Source organism: Protopterus annectens, chromosome 6.part1, assembly GCF_019279795.1.
Source record: "Protopterus annectens isolate FY-2018-M chromosome 6.part1, PAN1.0, whole genome shotgun sequence".
In the NCBI taxonomy this organism is placed as follows: domain Eukaryota; kingdom Metazoa; phylum Chordata; order Ceratodontiformes; family Protopteridae; genus Protopterus; species Protopterus annectens.
The window spans coordinates 81888061-81905954 of NC_056738.1; the positions used below are offsets into that span (position 1 = coordinate 81888061).

Genomic DNA, 17894 nt, shown 5'->3' on the forward strand with positions numbered 1-17894 from the left:
CCCTGCCTTCGTGATAATACACTGCTACAAGTCAGACCAATCTAGTTTGCCAAATTCACAAATGTTGTTTACCCTTAAAATAAAGCAGCCATTAAATATTTGTATGGTAGCAATATCTATATGCAATCACTCTCAAAAGCCAAGCAAAATGGGACACTTAACACTTGCTTTCTCTTCTTAAAAGAGGTCTAGAGTTTGTATTTCCTGTTTGACATAACTGTGCATGTACGTGTGGGGGTGAGCTAGATTCCAAAGAAGGTAATATATCTTTTGATCTGGAATAACATTTCAAGGACCACTGTTCTTTATGCACTGCAAATATGTACACATTTGAGAAGCTAATTTCTCTGTTTAATAGTTATGGTGCATTTACATTGCAATTGCATTGAAAGCAATTACATCTTCTGTACAGTTCACATTTTTTTTACTTTATCTACATTTTGCATACTGCAAGACTTGATGAAATCAATAAAAATGTTTTTTTATAAATACATAAAAATACATTTAATTTAATTTATCTATGGGTAGTTAAGACTCTCATCCATTTATCAGCATGTCCTTTGGATGAAACTGGAGACCCTAGTGAAAATCCATATTGGCAGAAAGAGTGCATGAAAAATCTCTCCACACTAAAGACACTCCAGTCAGTAATCAAACTAGGAAACCAAGCACTGTGAGACAACACTGCTAATCACTGCATTGCTGTACCTGTTTAAATCAAGAAAGTAGTTTTACTAAAGTCTGACTATGTGGGCTCTTTCATAGAAACAATGTTCCATTTAGCTAGAATGTAAAAAAGGCAATAGTAATAATCCAAGGTGATGAATGAAAGTTGTGCATCTAGCAAATAATAAAAAGGCATGCATAGAGACTCATGTGTACACATTCACTAGAGGTACACATTAACTATGGTATGCAGTTAGGATATGTTTCAGGAATGCAAGGAATAGGGGGCGTGGCCAAGGATGAACACAGGATAGCAGCAGATTTCTTCAGCTCCACCAATTTCATTACACTGACAGGAATTAATTACTTAAAAAATTAATTTTTGAAGTAATTTTCTTTCTAAATACGTTTGTTTTATATAGTTCTTGAACTATATCTAAAAAAGAAAGGAAATCTTAACAATATTCCTGTCAGAAATCACTGTGGAAATTTTCCTGTCAGTTTATCAGTCTGAAATGAGTTCCAGTAAGACAAATTATCAAGACTCCAGCATCAAGAAAGAACTTCAGTCTCTGATAATTATAATCCAGCAACTTACTGATAAAATGGATAAAATGGATACTAAAATAGACACCTTCATAGTAAAAACTACAAAACAAATAGACCTGTTACATACAGACCTGCAACAACAGAAGAACCAGATGACAGGCATAGAAGAAGCTGTGAATGACATGGAAAATAGAATCCAAGAAGAGGAAATCAACATTGAGTTTCTACTGAAACAAAATACACATTTACAAACAAAGCTGGATGACCTGGAAAATAGATCTAGGCAATAACATTAGGATTTTGGACTGCCAGAAAATATTGAAGGTAACAATATTACTTCTTTTTAACAACTTGGCACCGTAAAACTTTAGACTTACCAGAAGCATTCTCTTTTGGTATCGAAAGAGCACATAGATCTATAGCTAATACTAACTCTAACAAAAATATCCTAGATCAGTTATAGTTAGATTTCTATCATCTTTGATAAAGAGATGGTTCTTAAATCTGCTTGGGCTAAAGCTCCTGTTAAGATTAATGAGACAACTGTGCGTTTTGACAATGACTATTCTTCCATGGTAATAGCTAAAAGAAAAGTTTTTCTGCCACTAATAAGGGAGCTTAAAAAGCACAGTTTAAAACATACCTTCTGTTTCCTGCCAAGCTTAAAATCTTCCTTCCTGATGGTCCTAAGGTTTTCCTTGATTTAGACTCTGCTTTACTGTTTGTCAAAGTTAAATGGATTTTGGTTAAAATAGTAGAAATGGAATGGGCTAGTTCTTCATTAAAGAGATTGGCAACTGAAGCTAGAGAAGAAGAGAGACTAAAACAAATGATTTGTTATATGTTTTTTTCTCTCTCATCATTTTAGTTCATTATTAATCTTTTTGAATATAGTTCCTGCATTTCCAGAAAGCCACAAATATTTTGGAAAAGATTTAATCAAAGTTATTCTCTATGTGCAAAGAAATGTTTTGTTTCATAACCAGTCAAAATACCTGAAGATTTAATGGCAAGCTGTGATTCAATTTGTTTCTCTTTCTGAAAAGAAGTAAGGTTAGTAATTTGATACATTTTATCTTTACCTTTTTTTCCTTCTCCTTTTATTATTTTCTTTGTTTAAACAATGACATTCTATTTAGATTATGTTGGGGGAGGGCAGGGAGAGAACAGTAATGAAAATATCATTAATAGAATAATAACATATTTATTCCTTGTAAAAGTTTTATAAGTTCTTCAAATGCTATTTCTAATTATACTTTCATGATTATACTGCTTATGCCTGTTTGTAAATAATCTGTTATGCTTTAACTAATAATAATCAGAACTAAATAAGAGTAAATAATATGTTTTATTTTTAACTCTATTAATATAAACAGTAAGTAACATTCCATTGTATATACTTTACATTTTTATTTCTGCATTAATATATAGAAATGCTTTGGCACAGTGAATAATAGGATTTGTATGAAAATTGAGTTGGGAGAAGAATGTTGAGTTTTATTGCTTGTTGGTAATTTTGGGCTTAATTTCACTTACATAGAGGCTGTAATGATCTGTGGAATACATTGTGAAGGTTTTGTCATGTTTAGATGCATTTACCCTGCTAAATGAATGTTTGTCACTAGTTTTTAATAAGTTAAAATGTTAAGAGAGACAATCTGAGATGTGGGCTGTCTCATGCACAGTGTTCATGAGTTACTCAGAAGCTTCAGCTCACAGAATTCTCACAGAGAAACTGAAAGCAGTTAGTATAACCTTTGACATAGTTATCACACTGACACACCACAGATTCAGGAAAATACTCTATTCATAAAATATGTCAGTTATAATGTTTTGTTTCATAACCAGTCAAAATATCTGAAGATTTAATGTCAAGCTGTGATTCAATTTGTTTCTCTTTCTGAAAAGAAGTAAGAGGCTGTAATGGTCTGTGGAATACATTGTGAAGGTTTTGTCATGTTTACATGCATTTACACTACTAAATGAATGTTTGTCACTAGTTTTTAATAAGTTTCCCGCCAAAATGTTAAGAGAGACAATCTGAGATGTGGGCTGTCTCATGCACAGTGTCCATGAACTACTTCAAAAGCTTCAACTCACAGAATTCTCACAGAGAAACTGAAAGCAGTTATAGTTATCACACTGACACACCACAGATTCAGGAGAAATACTCTATTCATAAAATATGCCACTTATGAGTCTAAATGATGTAGTTTCTTGTAGTAAGTAAATGTCTTATTTTATAGAAAATGAAACATTTATTTAAATGTTTTTGAAAATCTACTTAACAGCAGCATAATAATCTGTGTTAAAAATTTGTGTTCCAAACATATACTTTACTATAACTCATTTAATTCATCTGATTGACAAGCATAAATAATCTTATAACTCTATTCTGGAAGAAATGTCATGTGATATATTTTAAAGCAGTAGGTTAGCATGATTGTAAAATCAGGTTACTAAAATGTGTTTGCTGTGCATTATTTTGTATAAAGCAGACAGAGTTATTCTAGGTAGGATAGTGCTCAACAAAGACACAACTCAGTGAGATCAGATATATATATATATATATGTGTGTGTGTGTGTGTGTGTGTGTGTGTGTGTGTGTGTGTGTGTGTGTGTGTGTGAGTGTGATGGCTTTTTATATAATAATGCAAGTGTTTCTGAGAATCTGCATAACTATCCAATATGATTTATAATAATTTCTATGAATACAATATTTTACTCTATTGACAAAATGAATGTTTGCCACAAGTTTTAATAAAAATGTTAAGGGAGACAATCTGGGATGTGGGCTGTCTCATGCACAGTGTCCATGAACTACTTCAAAAGAAACTGAAAGCAGTTAGTATAACCTCTGACCTAGTTATCATACTGACACACCACAGATTCAGGAAAAATTCATAAAATATCAGTTATAATGAGTTTAAATGATGTAGTTTCTTGTAGTAAGTAAATGTCTTATTTTAGAAGGCATAGAAAATGAAACATTTATTTAAATGTTTTGAAAATCTACTTAACAGCAGCATAATAATCAAGAAATGTCATATGATATATTTTAAAGCAGTAGGTTAGCATGATTTCAGATATATATATATATATATATATATATATATATATATATATATGTGTGTGTGTGTGTGTGTGTGTGTGTGTGTGTGTGTATGTGTGTGTGTGTCTGTGTGTATGTGTGTTTTTTTTTTTTTTAATAATGGAAGCTGTTAATAGTATAAGATACACATTTTACACAGGCCAATCTAGTCTTCCTGCAAGAAACCTGGTAACAGATTTAATTAATTCCAAAATCATTTCATGTCCTATATCTGATCATAACTCAATCAAATGATGCACGACCGAGGCCCTTCTCAGTATGTAGTCACCATCCCCAGGAGGAATGCTTATACCATCATCTGCTCTGTCATCACTGAAATGTTCACACAATGTTCCATACCAGGAGTATACCCTCACACCAGGTGGGAATCAGATCTAAAATCTCTCATCAAGGTCCTGTCCACCCCAAAAAAAATAAAAAAGACAGTAGTAAACTTCTCCAAAAGCCAGACTTAAGACTCTAAAGACTAGTGTGAAGGGTCCTTCTAAGGCCCAGTGCACAGAAGCAAGCCCTCAAACTGAAACAGATCCTTACAAGTACTTCTACCAGCACCTGGGGCTGAAAATGGATAAAAATGATCCCAAACAAAACAAAAGACTCTTTGTACCAAAAGCAGCCCAGTCTGGTGTCTAGATCCATCAGAGCCACAAAGACGAAAGACGGCCGCGGCCCACGCTATATTGAGGGAGAGGGATAGATTCATCACCCAAGACTCCTATGCTGTGGAAATCCCGGTACATGTGAGGCAGAGCACCCTCTGGCTGGTGTTCAAGAGAAATCTCGAAGAAATCTGGATGGGAGATGGATATACCCCAGGGATTACCTCAGTGTCACTGCTCAGAGAGAGGCGAAAGCAAAGCAATGGCATAGTTCCCCATACCCATGGCGTAAAACCCTAAAGCAAGCCACTAGCGAGGCTTGTAAATGCCCTGGGCAGATAGCCTAGTATGAACCTATGAACCTATGAACCTATGAAAGTTATTGAAGAATAAAATACTCTAAAAGTAAAAGAACGGATGTCCACTTTCTCCACTTATTCACTTCCAGTAATGGAGCCTTGGGCTAAATTGACAACAGTACTGTTTGACATGGGGTTTAAAATACAACATCAAAACATCATCTTTTGCAGATTTTGTTCTAATTACATCAATTACATCAGCAGGATCTAATTCTTCTTTTGCTTAATTTGATGAATGAATGATGAATTTTAAAGTATTTCTGGTTTAAAGTGTGAAAAACTAAAAAAATAAATATATATAATATCGGAAAAATATTCTCATTAGTGATTTACTAAATATGTACCCCAATTCAGGTCAGATAACTTATTTTAGGTATAATACTATCTAAAGATATTAAATCTATTATATATAATAACTATAATACTGTTTTCTTAATATACAAAATCTTTTAAGACTTTATTTATATATTATCTCTTCTATTATAAAAGTTATTACTTTATTAATAGATCAGTCATATATCATAAAATGGAAAGATTATTGGTTAACACACAAAAATATGATTTGTAATAACTCCATGTTGTGGTTGAACTTTATGCACCCTAATAGGGAGGAATGGAATTTTATTGTATTTCTATAATGTATACTCAGGGTATGCCTATGTCATCTACTTCTGAAGTCTAGATTTCTTAAAACAAGAATTTGATCTAAGAGAAACTTTCAGATCTTTAGACAACATCTCATTGATAGAATAGATCTAATGTCTATAACAGTTAAAGAATCTATTCCAAAACTGATTGATTACTTGATATTAAATTTACAGCATAAAGTTTCTGATAAAGGTAAACTTTCATATATACATAAAATTATCAGACAAGAAACTTTTACAGTGTAGATTCATACTGGAATTATTTCACCTCTATTAATGGGGACCCACCAACTCAACAAGATAAACAATATATATTGAATCTGCTTATAGAACTACATCTTCCATTGTCTGGAGACTTTATACATGGAAATTTTTACATAGATCTTTTATACACCTTTGATGCTGAATAAAATAAATAATAAAGATAATCTATGTAAGAGATGTAATGTAGAAATTAATGCTGACTGGGCTCATATGTTTTATGACTGTATGAAGTTGAAAGAATACTGGAAGTCAATTAATGGATTTTGCAGGCTCTTTTACAGATAATTTCATTATTTCTAAGTCTCTTATATTATTCAACACACCTGTACCTCAATGTGTTAAAAATATTAAGCTTCCCTTGTTATGGTCTATCCTAGCAGTGGCCAGGAAAATAATAACTAGAAATTGATTTCAGATACACCTCCCAATGAATTTAAAAATGTTATGAATATAATGTGCCATATGGAAATAAGCACAATTAGAATGAGAACAACTAGAAAAACATCATATTATATTGTATGGGATAATTTACAAAATTTGTTAAAAAAATTCTAATTTCAATAGCACGGCATTTTAGTTTAATTAATTGATCTGATTGTAGTGGATGTCTTTGTAAATACTTTAGTTGTTTTGTTGAATATTATAATAATACCTATTTTTAATTACTTGTATAAAATTGTTATGATATTTCTCTTATATGTTAAAACAATAAACCTGTTTTGAAAAAAAAAAGGAATGCAAGGAATAGGTATGAGCTTAACCTTTCTGACAACTGTGCTTTGAATAAATACGGGATTTATTAGCACATGAAACTATATTTTAAGAGCATTGTAGGAAATTTCACTTTGCAAAATGAAAATAAAGTGATATTTGACAAAGCATGCAGGGCCAATTTATTTTGCAGACTATTCATTGATCATAGTAGTGAGGCTTCAAAAATATCACCAAGTACAACATATACCTCTATGATAAAATACCCAATCAGCTATGGTGCAGCTGTAAGCTCTAAACTAAAGAAAATTATAGTGGACATAGCTACTGGAGATGACAATTTAGTGCCTATTTCTTAGTAAAATAAGCAATAATATAAGTTAGTACTTCCTTTAACCCATCTGTTCCAACACCCATCTACACATTGTCAGAATTAAAAGCAGCCAGGATATTACTCTGATATATAAGGTAGGTCTTTTTCAGAAGCAGCCAATGTGCTGGGTTAAGTAACTGTCATATTAGCTGGTGTTATTAATGTGAAAATAGAAGCTTAGAGTTTTTTAATTTAAAATTATTGGCTAAGTGGAGACAACAGTATGCAATAAATATACATTGCTTTATTAATGTATAAAATACACCAGATCCTAAAGAAAGTGCAATGCTTCATTTTATCTTTAGGTTCACATATGAAATTGCACCAGTATTTGTTCTTATGGAACAGATCACACTGAAGAAAATGAGAGAGATTATTGGCTGGCCCAATGGAGAAGGAGATGGAATATTTTCACCCGGTGAGTGCTTCAAGTTTTAAATCGCCTGCATTTCAAGTCTTAAATCGCCTGCATTTCAAGTCTTAAAGCTTCTTCACTACCAGCATTGTTGTGCTTTTAGACATTTTCAATAGTCAGGGGATATTTGATTGCATTGTTCCAGTAATGCATGAGGTTGGCACGATTGTTGTTTATAAAACATGGAGATACTGTGCTTAGTGTGGGCATGCTTATCTGCAGATTTCATTAGTGTCCCTTTTAACTCTGCATAATGTCTTGATTTTACAAATCTGTGTAATGGTTCTGTCAATAAGCATGATTTACAATCAGTATTACGCTCAATGGCGGTGGGATTATTGAAGATGTATTGGACAATATCTAGTTAACCTATGTCACTAAAAGACTAGTAATTTTTATTTTAAATTAATTGTCCCTATAGTATCTACATACATATTTTATTTGTAAAACTAATAAATCAGTACTTTCTCAAAATTGACAGATATATTAAAAATGTAGTTTGAGTTGCCACATGCTTGAGACTGTATAACGTGTTATGTCATATTAACTAACAGACATTCATATTTGGAGCTGAGAAATTGTTTATGCAAGAATATATGGTTGTATCTTCACAATTATGAAATATGTACTGCTTTGCTCATCACACATCAAGAATAGTAGCAAAAGATTTATGCAGAAATTTAGACTTTTTTCCATCTTTTTTTAGTACTAGACAATGCATTCAGCTTTCTATTAAATACGTCATAATACATGTAATGGGGTGATTATGTTTGGAAACTGCAAAAAGCAACTTTATTATAGCCTTTTGTGATGCCAGAATATAATAACAAGTCTTGTTATGTACTTTTCAAGGTTGTTATGATTAAACCTCATACAGCCACAGAGATAGCATCCATTACAGGGCTGCATTGGAGACACGTCAAATTTGAAAGCTGTAACACTCTTTGCACTACCTGGAGCACACAGACACACACACGCATGCACACACACAAAATGCATTTTAGAGTAATGTGTCTGATGTCTTTTAAAGCTTTGGGTTGAAGAGAGGTGGACTTGGGTGCTGTCTTTGTGGCAGCACGTAGTGTATTACATCTTTTATTTATAAACACTTCAGTCCCATACACTTGCTTCTTTCCAGATGGTAATATATTAAGGCAGCTAAAGCTCTTTCTGCATGTATTATAAAGAATTATGACCAGGTCTCCAATTGTCAGCAGTATATTACATGTTCATGAAATAAATCCATCTATCCACAATCCATTTTTCCCATTTCTGCACATGGGATTGGGGTGTCATTTCAGCTGTGACAATTATCTACAACCAAAGTTCATAAAGCTAGGTGGCTAGCCCTGACCCAGCTGTTCTTCCATACAACACACACTCACATGCATACTCACACTTATGGCCAATTTAAAGTGTCCAGTCTACCTACTGAATGTCTTTGGAATGTGGGAAATCAGAGCACCTGGAAGAAACCCACAAGAAAACAGGGAGAACATGCACACTCCACAGAGAAGGCACTCCAGCTGAGAATCAAACCAGAGAATCTCTTGCTGTGAAGTGATAACACTATCTGATGTGCCACTGTGCCATCCTACATTCAAATATTTCAGGCAAGGGCCATAATGCCCTTCTAGCCTGGCAATGTACAGAATAGTTATTCCCACAAAAAGTGTCCAGGTCGTTCTTAGAAATATGTGAACTAAAGCTTGCTTTAATGAAATATGATAGTCTATTTAATGCATCAGCTACTCTTTCAGAAAACCACCTCTCATTCTTACATAATCATCTGCTTAGATTACCTGTTGATTCTCTCCTACCGTTTGATAACCCCAAACATGTTCAGAGGTAGTCGACTCTAAATGCCTTCTACACCTGACTGACATCTCCCCTTCAATGTCTGTATGAGTCAATGTACAATTTCACGTGTTACTCTTTCATAATAAGTTACATTCTTACATCATGCCTTTGGTATATTTCCACTGTACTCTCCAGTTTACTCATGCTTATTTTCTTATACGTTTTCCATATTGTTATTCCATAATCAAGTTTGGGTCTAATGTAACTAACAAACAATATTTTCTAGACTTTATGTTTTTATACAACTATCAGTAATCAATTATTTAATATAATTAGAAATAAAAACTTATCGCTGTATTGATCCATATAGCCAGGTCCTTAAATGAATCTGCAGTTTCAGTTACTGTGTGCTGTATTAGATATTCACCTTTCAATCTATGTCTCCTAAATCTCATATGCTTAATTTTTTATATATATATTTATCAGCATGTTATTTTCCTGTGCCTAAATAGTCAATTTAGTCAAGTTCTTTTGCAGACATGCCCTATCTGTGACACATGTAATCAGTTTACCCATTTTCAAGTCATCTGCTTATATACTGTAAAACACTTCAGATTAAAAAGATAGATCTGAAAGATACAACTTAAAAAATAAAAATAAAAGAAACAGAGAAACTAGTGGTCTTAAAACTTTGTTGATGAGCTCAGTCACAATAATTTCCAAAAATCATGAAACCCAGGTAGTGATCCAAAGCATCAAGCCTTAGTTTCTCTTTTTTTATTTTTCCTCAATACTCATGGTGGTGAGGATGGAACTAGATGGATTCCTATGCTTGTTCATTTTTTAAAGATACAACTTAAACATGTATGGGCACAGGACAGAGCCCTGTGGGGCACACTGACTATAACTTAGAATTTCACCTGTCCAGTTGCTGTATGATACTTGCCATGTCCTATCTGTAAGTTTTGCAGATAACCATCTTGACAATTATATCAATACCTAGTTGCACTCATTTATTGATCAGTGTAATGGATTTAGTCACCTTTAAAGTTTTATTCTTGAAATGAATTTCTTGATATTCAGTTTCAAAAACATGAAAATTATTTAACTTGTTTTACCTGATCATAATCCTCCATATTGTTGTTGGTGTTTCTGTGGGGAAAAAAAAAAAGGTGTCTGGTGTTTGTTAACTTCTGGTATGACTAAATGATACACACCCCTAAAAAGAAGGAAATATTATAGTATACTGCAGAGTAATCTCTGTGATTGTCTGCCGCACATTAAATCTCTACAGCTCAGCTAGGTTACTACATTAACTCAAGTTACTAATATGCAACTGAGACTCTTTGTACTGTTTTGAACTTGATAATATAGACTAACAGACTAAAGTGACATATATTTATTTTTGGCTTGGAGAAGTGGTAGAGTTTATAGAAAGTAAAGGTCTGTAAACAGTTTAATAGCAACACAGTAAGACTGGTAAGAGTAGATAGCTAGCTAGATGAACAAACCAACAAACTGAAAGAATAACCATTCAGCTATACAGAAATGTATATATTTTCCAGTGACATTTTAGAATAATTCAAATTCAAAATTCAAAGACAATAAAGGTACTCTGGTCATTAATCAGTAACATCAGAAGCATGCTAAATTACAGAGTAACAAAAGCACGAGGAAAATTAGACAAAAAATCAGTCAGGAAAATGGTATTTAGACAGCTATATGCTATCAGATGTGACTAATAGTTGTTACATATTTGAGAAACACAAATTTGTTGCAGCTGATTATAATTACTAACACTAACTGTCTCCTTTAACTCTGAATACTAGAGAAGTAAAGCATTTACCATGCATCTAAAAGTGGTCATCCTCAGTTATAAATAAATGGCTGACTAGCATTGCATGGTGTCTACCTAGATAGCGTCAGAGGATTTATGCCATTCAGGGCTAACTCTTATGAGGCATACCTTCTAGAGACAGCAGGTGCATTTCTGGGAATTAGAGATGAGTGTAGGATAATGTGTTCTGCATAGTGGTAAAGGATAGTAAAATATCTCCCATTACAGCTGCCCCATGAGGATAGATGGGTAAAATGACGAAGCAACAACATGTTAGCAAGAGATAGTTAGTTGGATAACTAATATGTGGACTTCTTTAATATAATGGAGAACACTAGATTCTGCATAAGTGCAAGATGAGAATAGTGGTGTGTGGATACAGCAGCAGACAGAGTTGTCTGTTGCTTAGTAACCACCTCACTATTCTTCATTCTTGTCAAAGATAATTATTTCTGTTCTGTAAGTACTACTTGATTAGCTACTGTCTAATCTAGGGTTGCCACCTTTTAAGTGGGCCAAAGTGGGGCATGGGAGTGTGGCCAATATGACACTGGCCACACCCCCTACCATGACATCACCACAGGAGTGGTGAAGGAGATGCAGTTATGGGTACAGCATTGTAAAGTTATTACAGCATACTGAAATCTCACAAACCATTTAAATTAAGAAGCTTAAATAGTAAAAGTGAAGCATTACAGCAAAAACACACATTACTCAGTTGTAACAGTAAGTACACTTTACAGAAAAAACACACTACTCATATTAAACAGAAAACTATGTTTATTTAAAAAAGTAAAAAAAAAACTCTTCAGTTCTACATATTACACTAACCATGACTATTCTGAAATAAGAAAACTAAAAAGTCTACGTACTGCACACAAGCACACTATTTTTTTAAACATGTATAAAGTATGTTTATTGTATGTTTACTGTAATTTAAAGCAAAAAAAAAAATTTTTAAATGTGTACTTTGCATTTGATTTGATGGCCTGAAGAAGTGCCTGGTTTAATATAATATTTGAATAAAAGTCACTGCATTTCATCCTGTAAATTATAGTCATCATTAGCTCAGCTTTTAACAAGTCCACACTACAATTACTTCAAACGTCTGTCCATTTACTTTTCACCAAAGAAAATACTCTTTCTGCAAATGCATTTGAAGTTGTTATAGATAATATCCTAGCAATTACTTGATATAGTACAGTCATGTCAGGGCCTTCTCTGAAAAGCTTCAGACACTTTTCTCCTAGAGATAAGCTTGTGGTACATAATTCTTGAAGAAAGGGCTAAATAGTCCTGGAAAAGATGGTCTTTATCTATGTCCTGCAAACTCAGGATAGTGGTCACACTAAGTAACTCATTGAAAACAAAGGGCTCAGTTAAAGATAACTTAGAAAGTGTAAACACATAATAGTTTTCAGTAAAATCAAACTACTGTTCTAAGTACTTAACGGTTGTCTCCAAGAACACAATGAAGTCTCTTTTCAGCTTGTTAAAAGAAGTGCTGTCTAATGTGTACATAAATGCCCTATGTTTTCCACCAAAGAAAACATCTTCAGCTCTTGCCTGCAGTTTTTCCTTGAGAGAGACCATTACTGAAAATGTTTCCATGACAGTAAGTGCTACTTTTTGTAATATACTTAAGTTCATTGAAATCCATGAGAACAACACTGAGAAAGTGCAGATAGTTTTGGGACGGTGTAGCCAATGCATTATTGCCACGCTCATTATCAGAAAAGTACTGCCATATCTGATGGGGGGGGGGGTCTCCTCTTCTGCCTGGGAGAGGAAATATGACTGGAGCACTAGGAGATTTTTCACTAGTCTGGCAGTGGCTGGCAGGAATTATAACCACCTTGTTGGCACATGCCTTAAGAGACTCTCAAATTCCATGCCACAAAACTCAAAGAAGACTTTCAAGTCTCTGCTTCTTGCGGTAGAACCTGAGAAATGGCTGAAAAGTTTCATCACAAATACTTCCATATCATAAGATAGTTGTGCTGCAGCTTTTTTGGCTGAACTATGAATAATGTGGGCAACATAGTTAACCTTCTGGAGTGATGGGCACTTTTCTTTTAATCTGGTATATACACTAGATTTCTTTCAGTAGTTCACACTGGCATTATCAGCCCCTTATGCTGAAATGCTGTTCCAGGGCAAGAAGTGCTTTTCCATAATGTTTGAAATCTGCTGTGATACAGCCTGGGCAGATTCATCAGGGTCTTCAAAGAAGTTCAAAAAAAACATTCACCACCACTTCTTCTTTGGAAAAATACCTGACAAGTGGAAATAATTTTATGTTTCTTTTGTTGGAAGCATCCAGTGATAATGCAAATGAAGTGCCAGGTTTCTGGAGATCATACAGGAGGCATTTCAATGAGTGTGGTCCCAAAACATCTTCAACAATGGCTTTAGGCTTTGTTCTTCCACAAGAAAGTTTTTTTGCAATGTCTGAGTTGCTGTACAACTGGCTGGCCAATTTTACTGCACAGTCCAAACTGTTATAGGAAATATTTTGCATGGAATAAGTCAGAGGCTTCTTCTGCAGTGATCTTAAGTTCTGGTCCCTCAAAGGTGGTCCCTCAAGGGTTGTGTTCCTTTATCATCAGGTGACTGGATTTTGCTTGTTGTTCAGTTGCCTCATGTCATGCAACATAATTTCTTCCACCATGGGTGATTAGGAAGTCCTTTTTGTAGTACCTGCAGAATGCTTTTACATCATTGCATTTCTCAAGCCAGTTGAATTCCATTTTCCAAACATCCTGCCACTTGCACATTCTCTTGTTGGTGGCAGACTATGATGAAGCTGCTGCACTCTTCATGCTTGAATTTGTACTTCCCTGATATACAAGATATTTAGCACAACTGTGTTAGTAAGATGCAGTAATATAATAGTATGCAAATGAACTGGCTAAAAACACTGGCACGCAAAAGAACTGGCTAGAAACATCGGCATTTGAAAACAACTGATTTGAAAAACACTGGCATCTGACAACTGTCATAAAACATTGACATCTGAAACATGAAGCAGTTTGTAAAGTAGTTCTGTGATATACATTCACTGAAGACCTGAGCAATGGCTCAGAAGGGAATTAACATTTAAACCTTTTAAAAAGGTAGAACAGTTAATGATGTTATGGGGCAGACATTTTTGCCATTGAAAACTTGACATTAACACAGCTGGTAGAACACCATTATGTTTATCACTGAATACGTTCCCCACCCTCAAAAAATAAAGATCCACATATTTTCACTTTAAAGTACTTCTTGGAAATCATCACTAAACAGCTAATCCAAAATAAATTACAATGCACAGCAGACCCCATGGACTCCAATAAATTACAATGCACAGAAGACCCCATGGACCCCATTTACCTCGAACCACAGCAATTGATAAGAAAAATAAAAATAAATGTATAACAGTAATTAACCCAGCACAATGATGCAATAAAGAACAGGCCCAAGTAACAGCAGCATGGCCATATTTGCATTATAATCAAAGCAGTATATTTTCAAAGCAGTATATTTTAAACTTATTGAAGACAGCATAAAAATAAATACACACATTTCCACGTATAAAAGCAAACTATCTTGAAACAGCCATGAAGACATGTACCTAGTGGAATACCAAATTCACTACTTTTACCTATGAACATGCCCCCTCAAAAAATAAAAAAATTAAACACATACACATTTTCACTTTTAAAAGTAGTCCTTATAAGTCACCACTAAATAGCAACTATAAAAAATACCCAAAGCAATGCATCTTAACTGCCTGAAGACAGCATTAAAAAATAAATTGCACACATTTCTACCAAAAAAAGTGCAAACTGATCTGAAACATTTCCATCTGTAAATGCAAAGTACCTTGAAACAGCCACAATAAATCAATCACACAGTATTTATCCATGAAGATTGTCCCACCAAAAATAAAAAAAATTATATACACACATTTTAGCCTTTAAAAACTAATGCTTCCAAATCATCCCAAAACATTCACAACAGTTATAGATTAAATTACACACAGACACACACACACACACACACACACACACACACACACACACACACACACACACACACACACACACACACACACACACACACACTTTTTACACCTTTAAAAATACTACTTGCAAATCTCAAAATAACCACTACACAGATTTAAATACTGTACAGTGTACCCCATGTACCTCTAAACATTAAAAAGTTAAATTGAAATAAAACACAATATTCACATTTTTAAAAGGCTAGAGCCATAAAATAGTATTTGTACTTATTTACCACTGCAATCACAGTCTTTGCTGGGTTAGCTAGCTTCCCTGCTCAGCACTGGCCTTTGGTTAACTGGTGCCTTAGAAAACAGGTCTCCACAGCACTCCCCCCATACCACCCAGTGCCCCCATTCTGGTCTACCTACACCACCCAGATTACTGGGAAAAGCTCCCCTGCTAGAGCGGTGCCCTAGGCAGCTGCCTAGTTGACCTATGCCTGCTGGAATGGCTGGGAGACTGGCTGGCTGGCTTCCCTGCTGGAGTGGCTGGCTTCCATGCTGGAGTGGCTGGCTGGCTTCCATACTGGAGTGGTTTGCTGTTTCTGGCTGCTGGATTGGCTAGCTGGCTGTGGCTATTGGTGTGGCTAGCCGGCTGGCTCTGGCTACTGGAGTGGCTATCTGGCTGACTGGATCTGGCTGCTGGAGTGGCTGGCTGGCTAGCTGGCTGGCTGTGGCTGCTGGAGTGACTTGCTTGCTGACTGGCTGGCTGACTGACTCTGGCTGTAAAAAAAAAAAAAAGACAAATCCCAGTTCTCTAGTAGCAGCTGTAGATGCTCTAATAAAAAAACCCTGTCTACAGTCACAGCCTTTGTAGGGCTCTTCCCCACCCCCTTCATGAGTTGCATCCAATTGTTGCATGATTTACAACACCCAGACCTAACAAGGAATGACTCTGCCTGTAGGTGTGGCTTGGTGACGTAACCAAATTGCTGTGGAAAAAAAATGGAAGAATATGCAGCCTTTCCATGGTGATTCAGTGCAATTGAAAAGCATGATGTTTAAAGTCCCACTGCTTTACACAGTGAGCAATGGGATGCCAACCTGTGAGTGTCCCGCTGATAACAGGACGGGTGTCAACTGTAGTCTACCTTAACTTCAGAATAGCTCCCTAAATACTTCATCCATAAATCTTCAGTGTTTGACAGTGCCCTGTATAGACACGGACACTCTGAGTTGACATTTTTCCTGTAAAGTACCCTTGAAATTTCACCAATACCTAGTTGCACACAGGACAACTAATTTGTGCAGTAGTTAGCACTGCCCCAAGTGTTGCAAATCATATACTCCTTATTTTACTCTATTGCAACTGTCTAATCAATAAAAAAGACCTGTTGACATGGATATGAACTTTCCCACAATCTCCGTTACCAACCTGGTGAATATGAGCATCCCGACCTGAGGCAATGTAGAAATTGACTCATGATTACTGACAACCAGCTAATTCTTAAGCAAACTGATATGAGAGATGTATTTACACAATACCACTGGAGGCAAAGCTTTTATGTAAAGGCACTCCTACTGTCAATTAGGTTGTCAGCAGTACACATGTTGTACGCTTCACACACAGCCCTAATCGGATACATAGACCCACATATGCTGAGGTACTCACATGTAAACTTCCTAAACACCAAAGACTTCCTAGATGAGGCACACATAACAAATGCCCTCAGCAGATCTAAATGCACTATTTCAAAACAAAACCTGCATCAACACATACAGCCACGTCTCATAGATCCTCTACTTCTAAGCCCATAAGGCCAGCCTGCACAGAACCCAACATTCTGTTTATTGGAGACTCCATTGTGAGACATGCTGATGTCCCTCTCACCAGGCTGAGTAAGGAGAAAGTCATAGTCATTTGCTTATCAGGGGCCAGGATCCACCACATTATTCATGCACTCAGGTCATAGGACCACATGTACAGTATGACTCAGTCATAGTCCATGTGGGTCTAAATGACCAGAGACATACTGGAGCTCTTAGAATATATGTCCCAGGATAGAATGATCAGTACCATACCCTCTCCAAGGATGATGCCACAATATGAGCACAAATGACTGACTTTAATAATTGGCTTAGATTCCAGTGTCATTCTAAGGGGCTGCAGTATTTGTAAACATAGAAGGAGATGTTCAAAAGGCCATGCTCTTTGCACCTCTCCCCTCTAGGGTTTGAATATTAGATAAAACATTGTTCTTTCCTATGGTACCTTTTATAGGCCATGCTAAACTGAAAATACATCCGGCAAAGCAAATCAAAACCAAGACAAATCTAAAGGTGTTACTGCTCAATGTTAGGAGTCTAAACAAGAAACTCCACTCCCTGCAAGCTCTCCTCACCCTAGAGAATGCTGACATCTGTGCAGTCACTGAGACATAGTTTAAAGCCACCGAGAGCATCATAGCAGTGCAAGGCTGTAATACCTTCCACACATTTAGACCAGCTACTACACAGGCTGGGACTAAAGCTGAATTTACGCAAAAAATAAATATATCTCAAGGTTGGTCA

At 35.4% G+C, this 17894-nt stretch overlaps 1 protein-coding gene across 3 annotated transcripts in view; it reads left to right on the forward strand.

Moving 5' to 3' along the window:
• Positions 1 to 17894, forward strand: part of GAD1 (glutamate decarboxylase 1) — a 357526-nt gene that overhangs the window by 133390 nt on the left and 206242 nt on the right. For all 3 annotated transcript variants that reach the window (XM_044075516.1, XM_044075515.1, XM_044075514.1), the window contains exon 7: positions 7586 to 7698. In XM_044075516.1, the coding sequence (XP_043931451.1) occupies positions 7586 to 7698 (113 nt within the window). The remainder of the gene's footprint in view (positions 1 to 7585; positions 7699 to 17894) is intronic.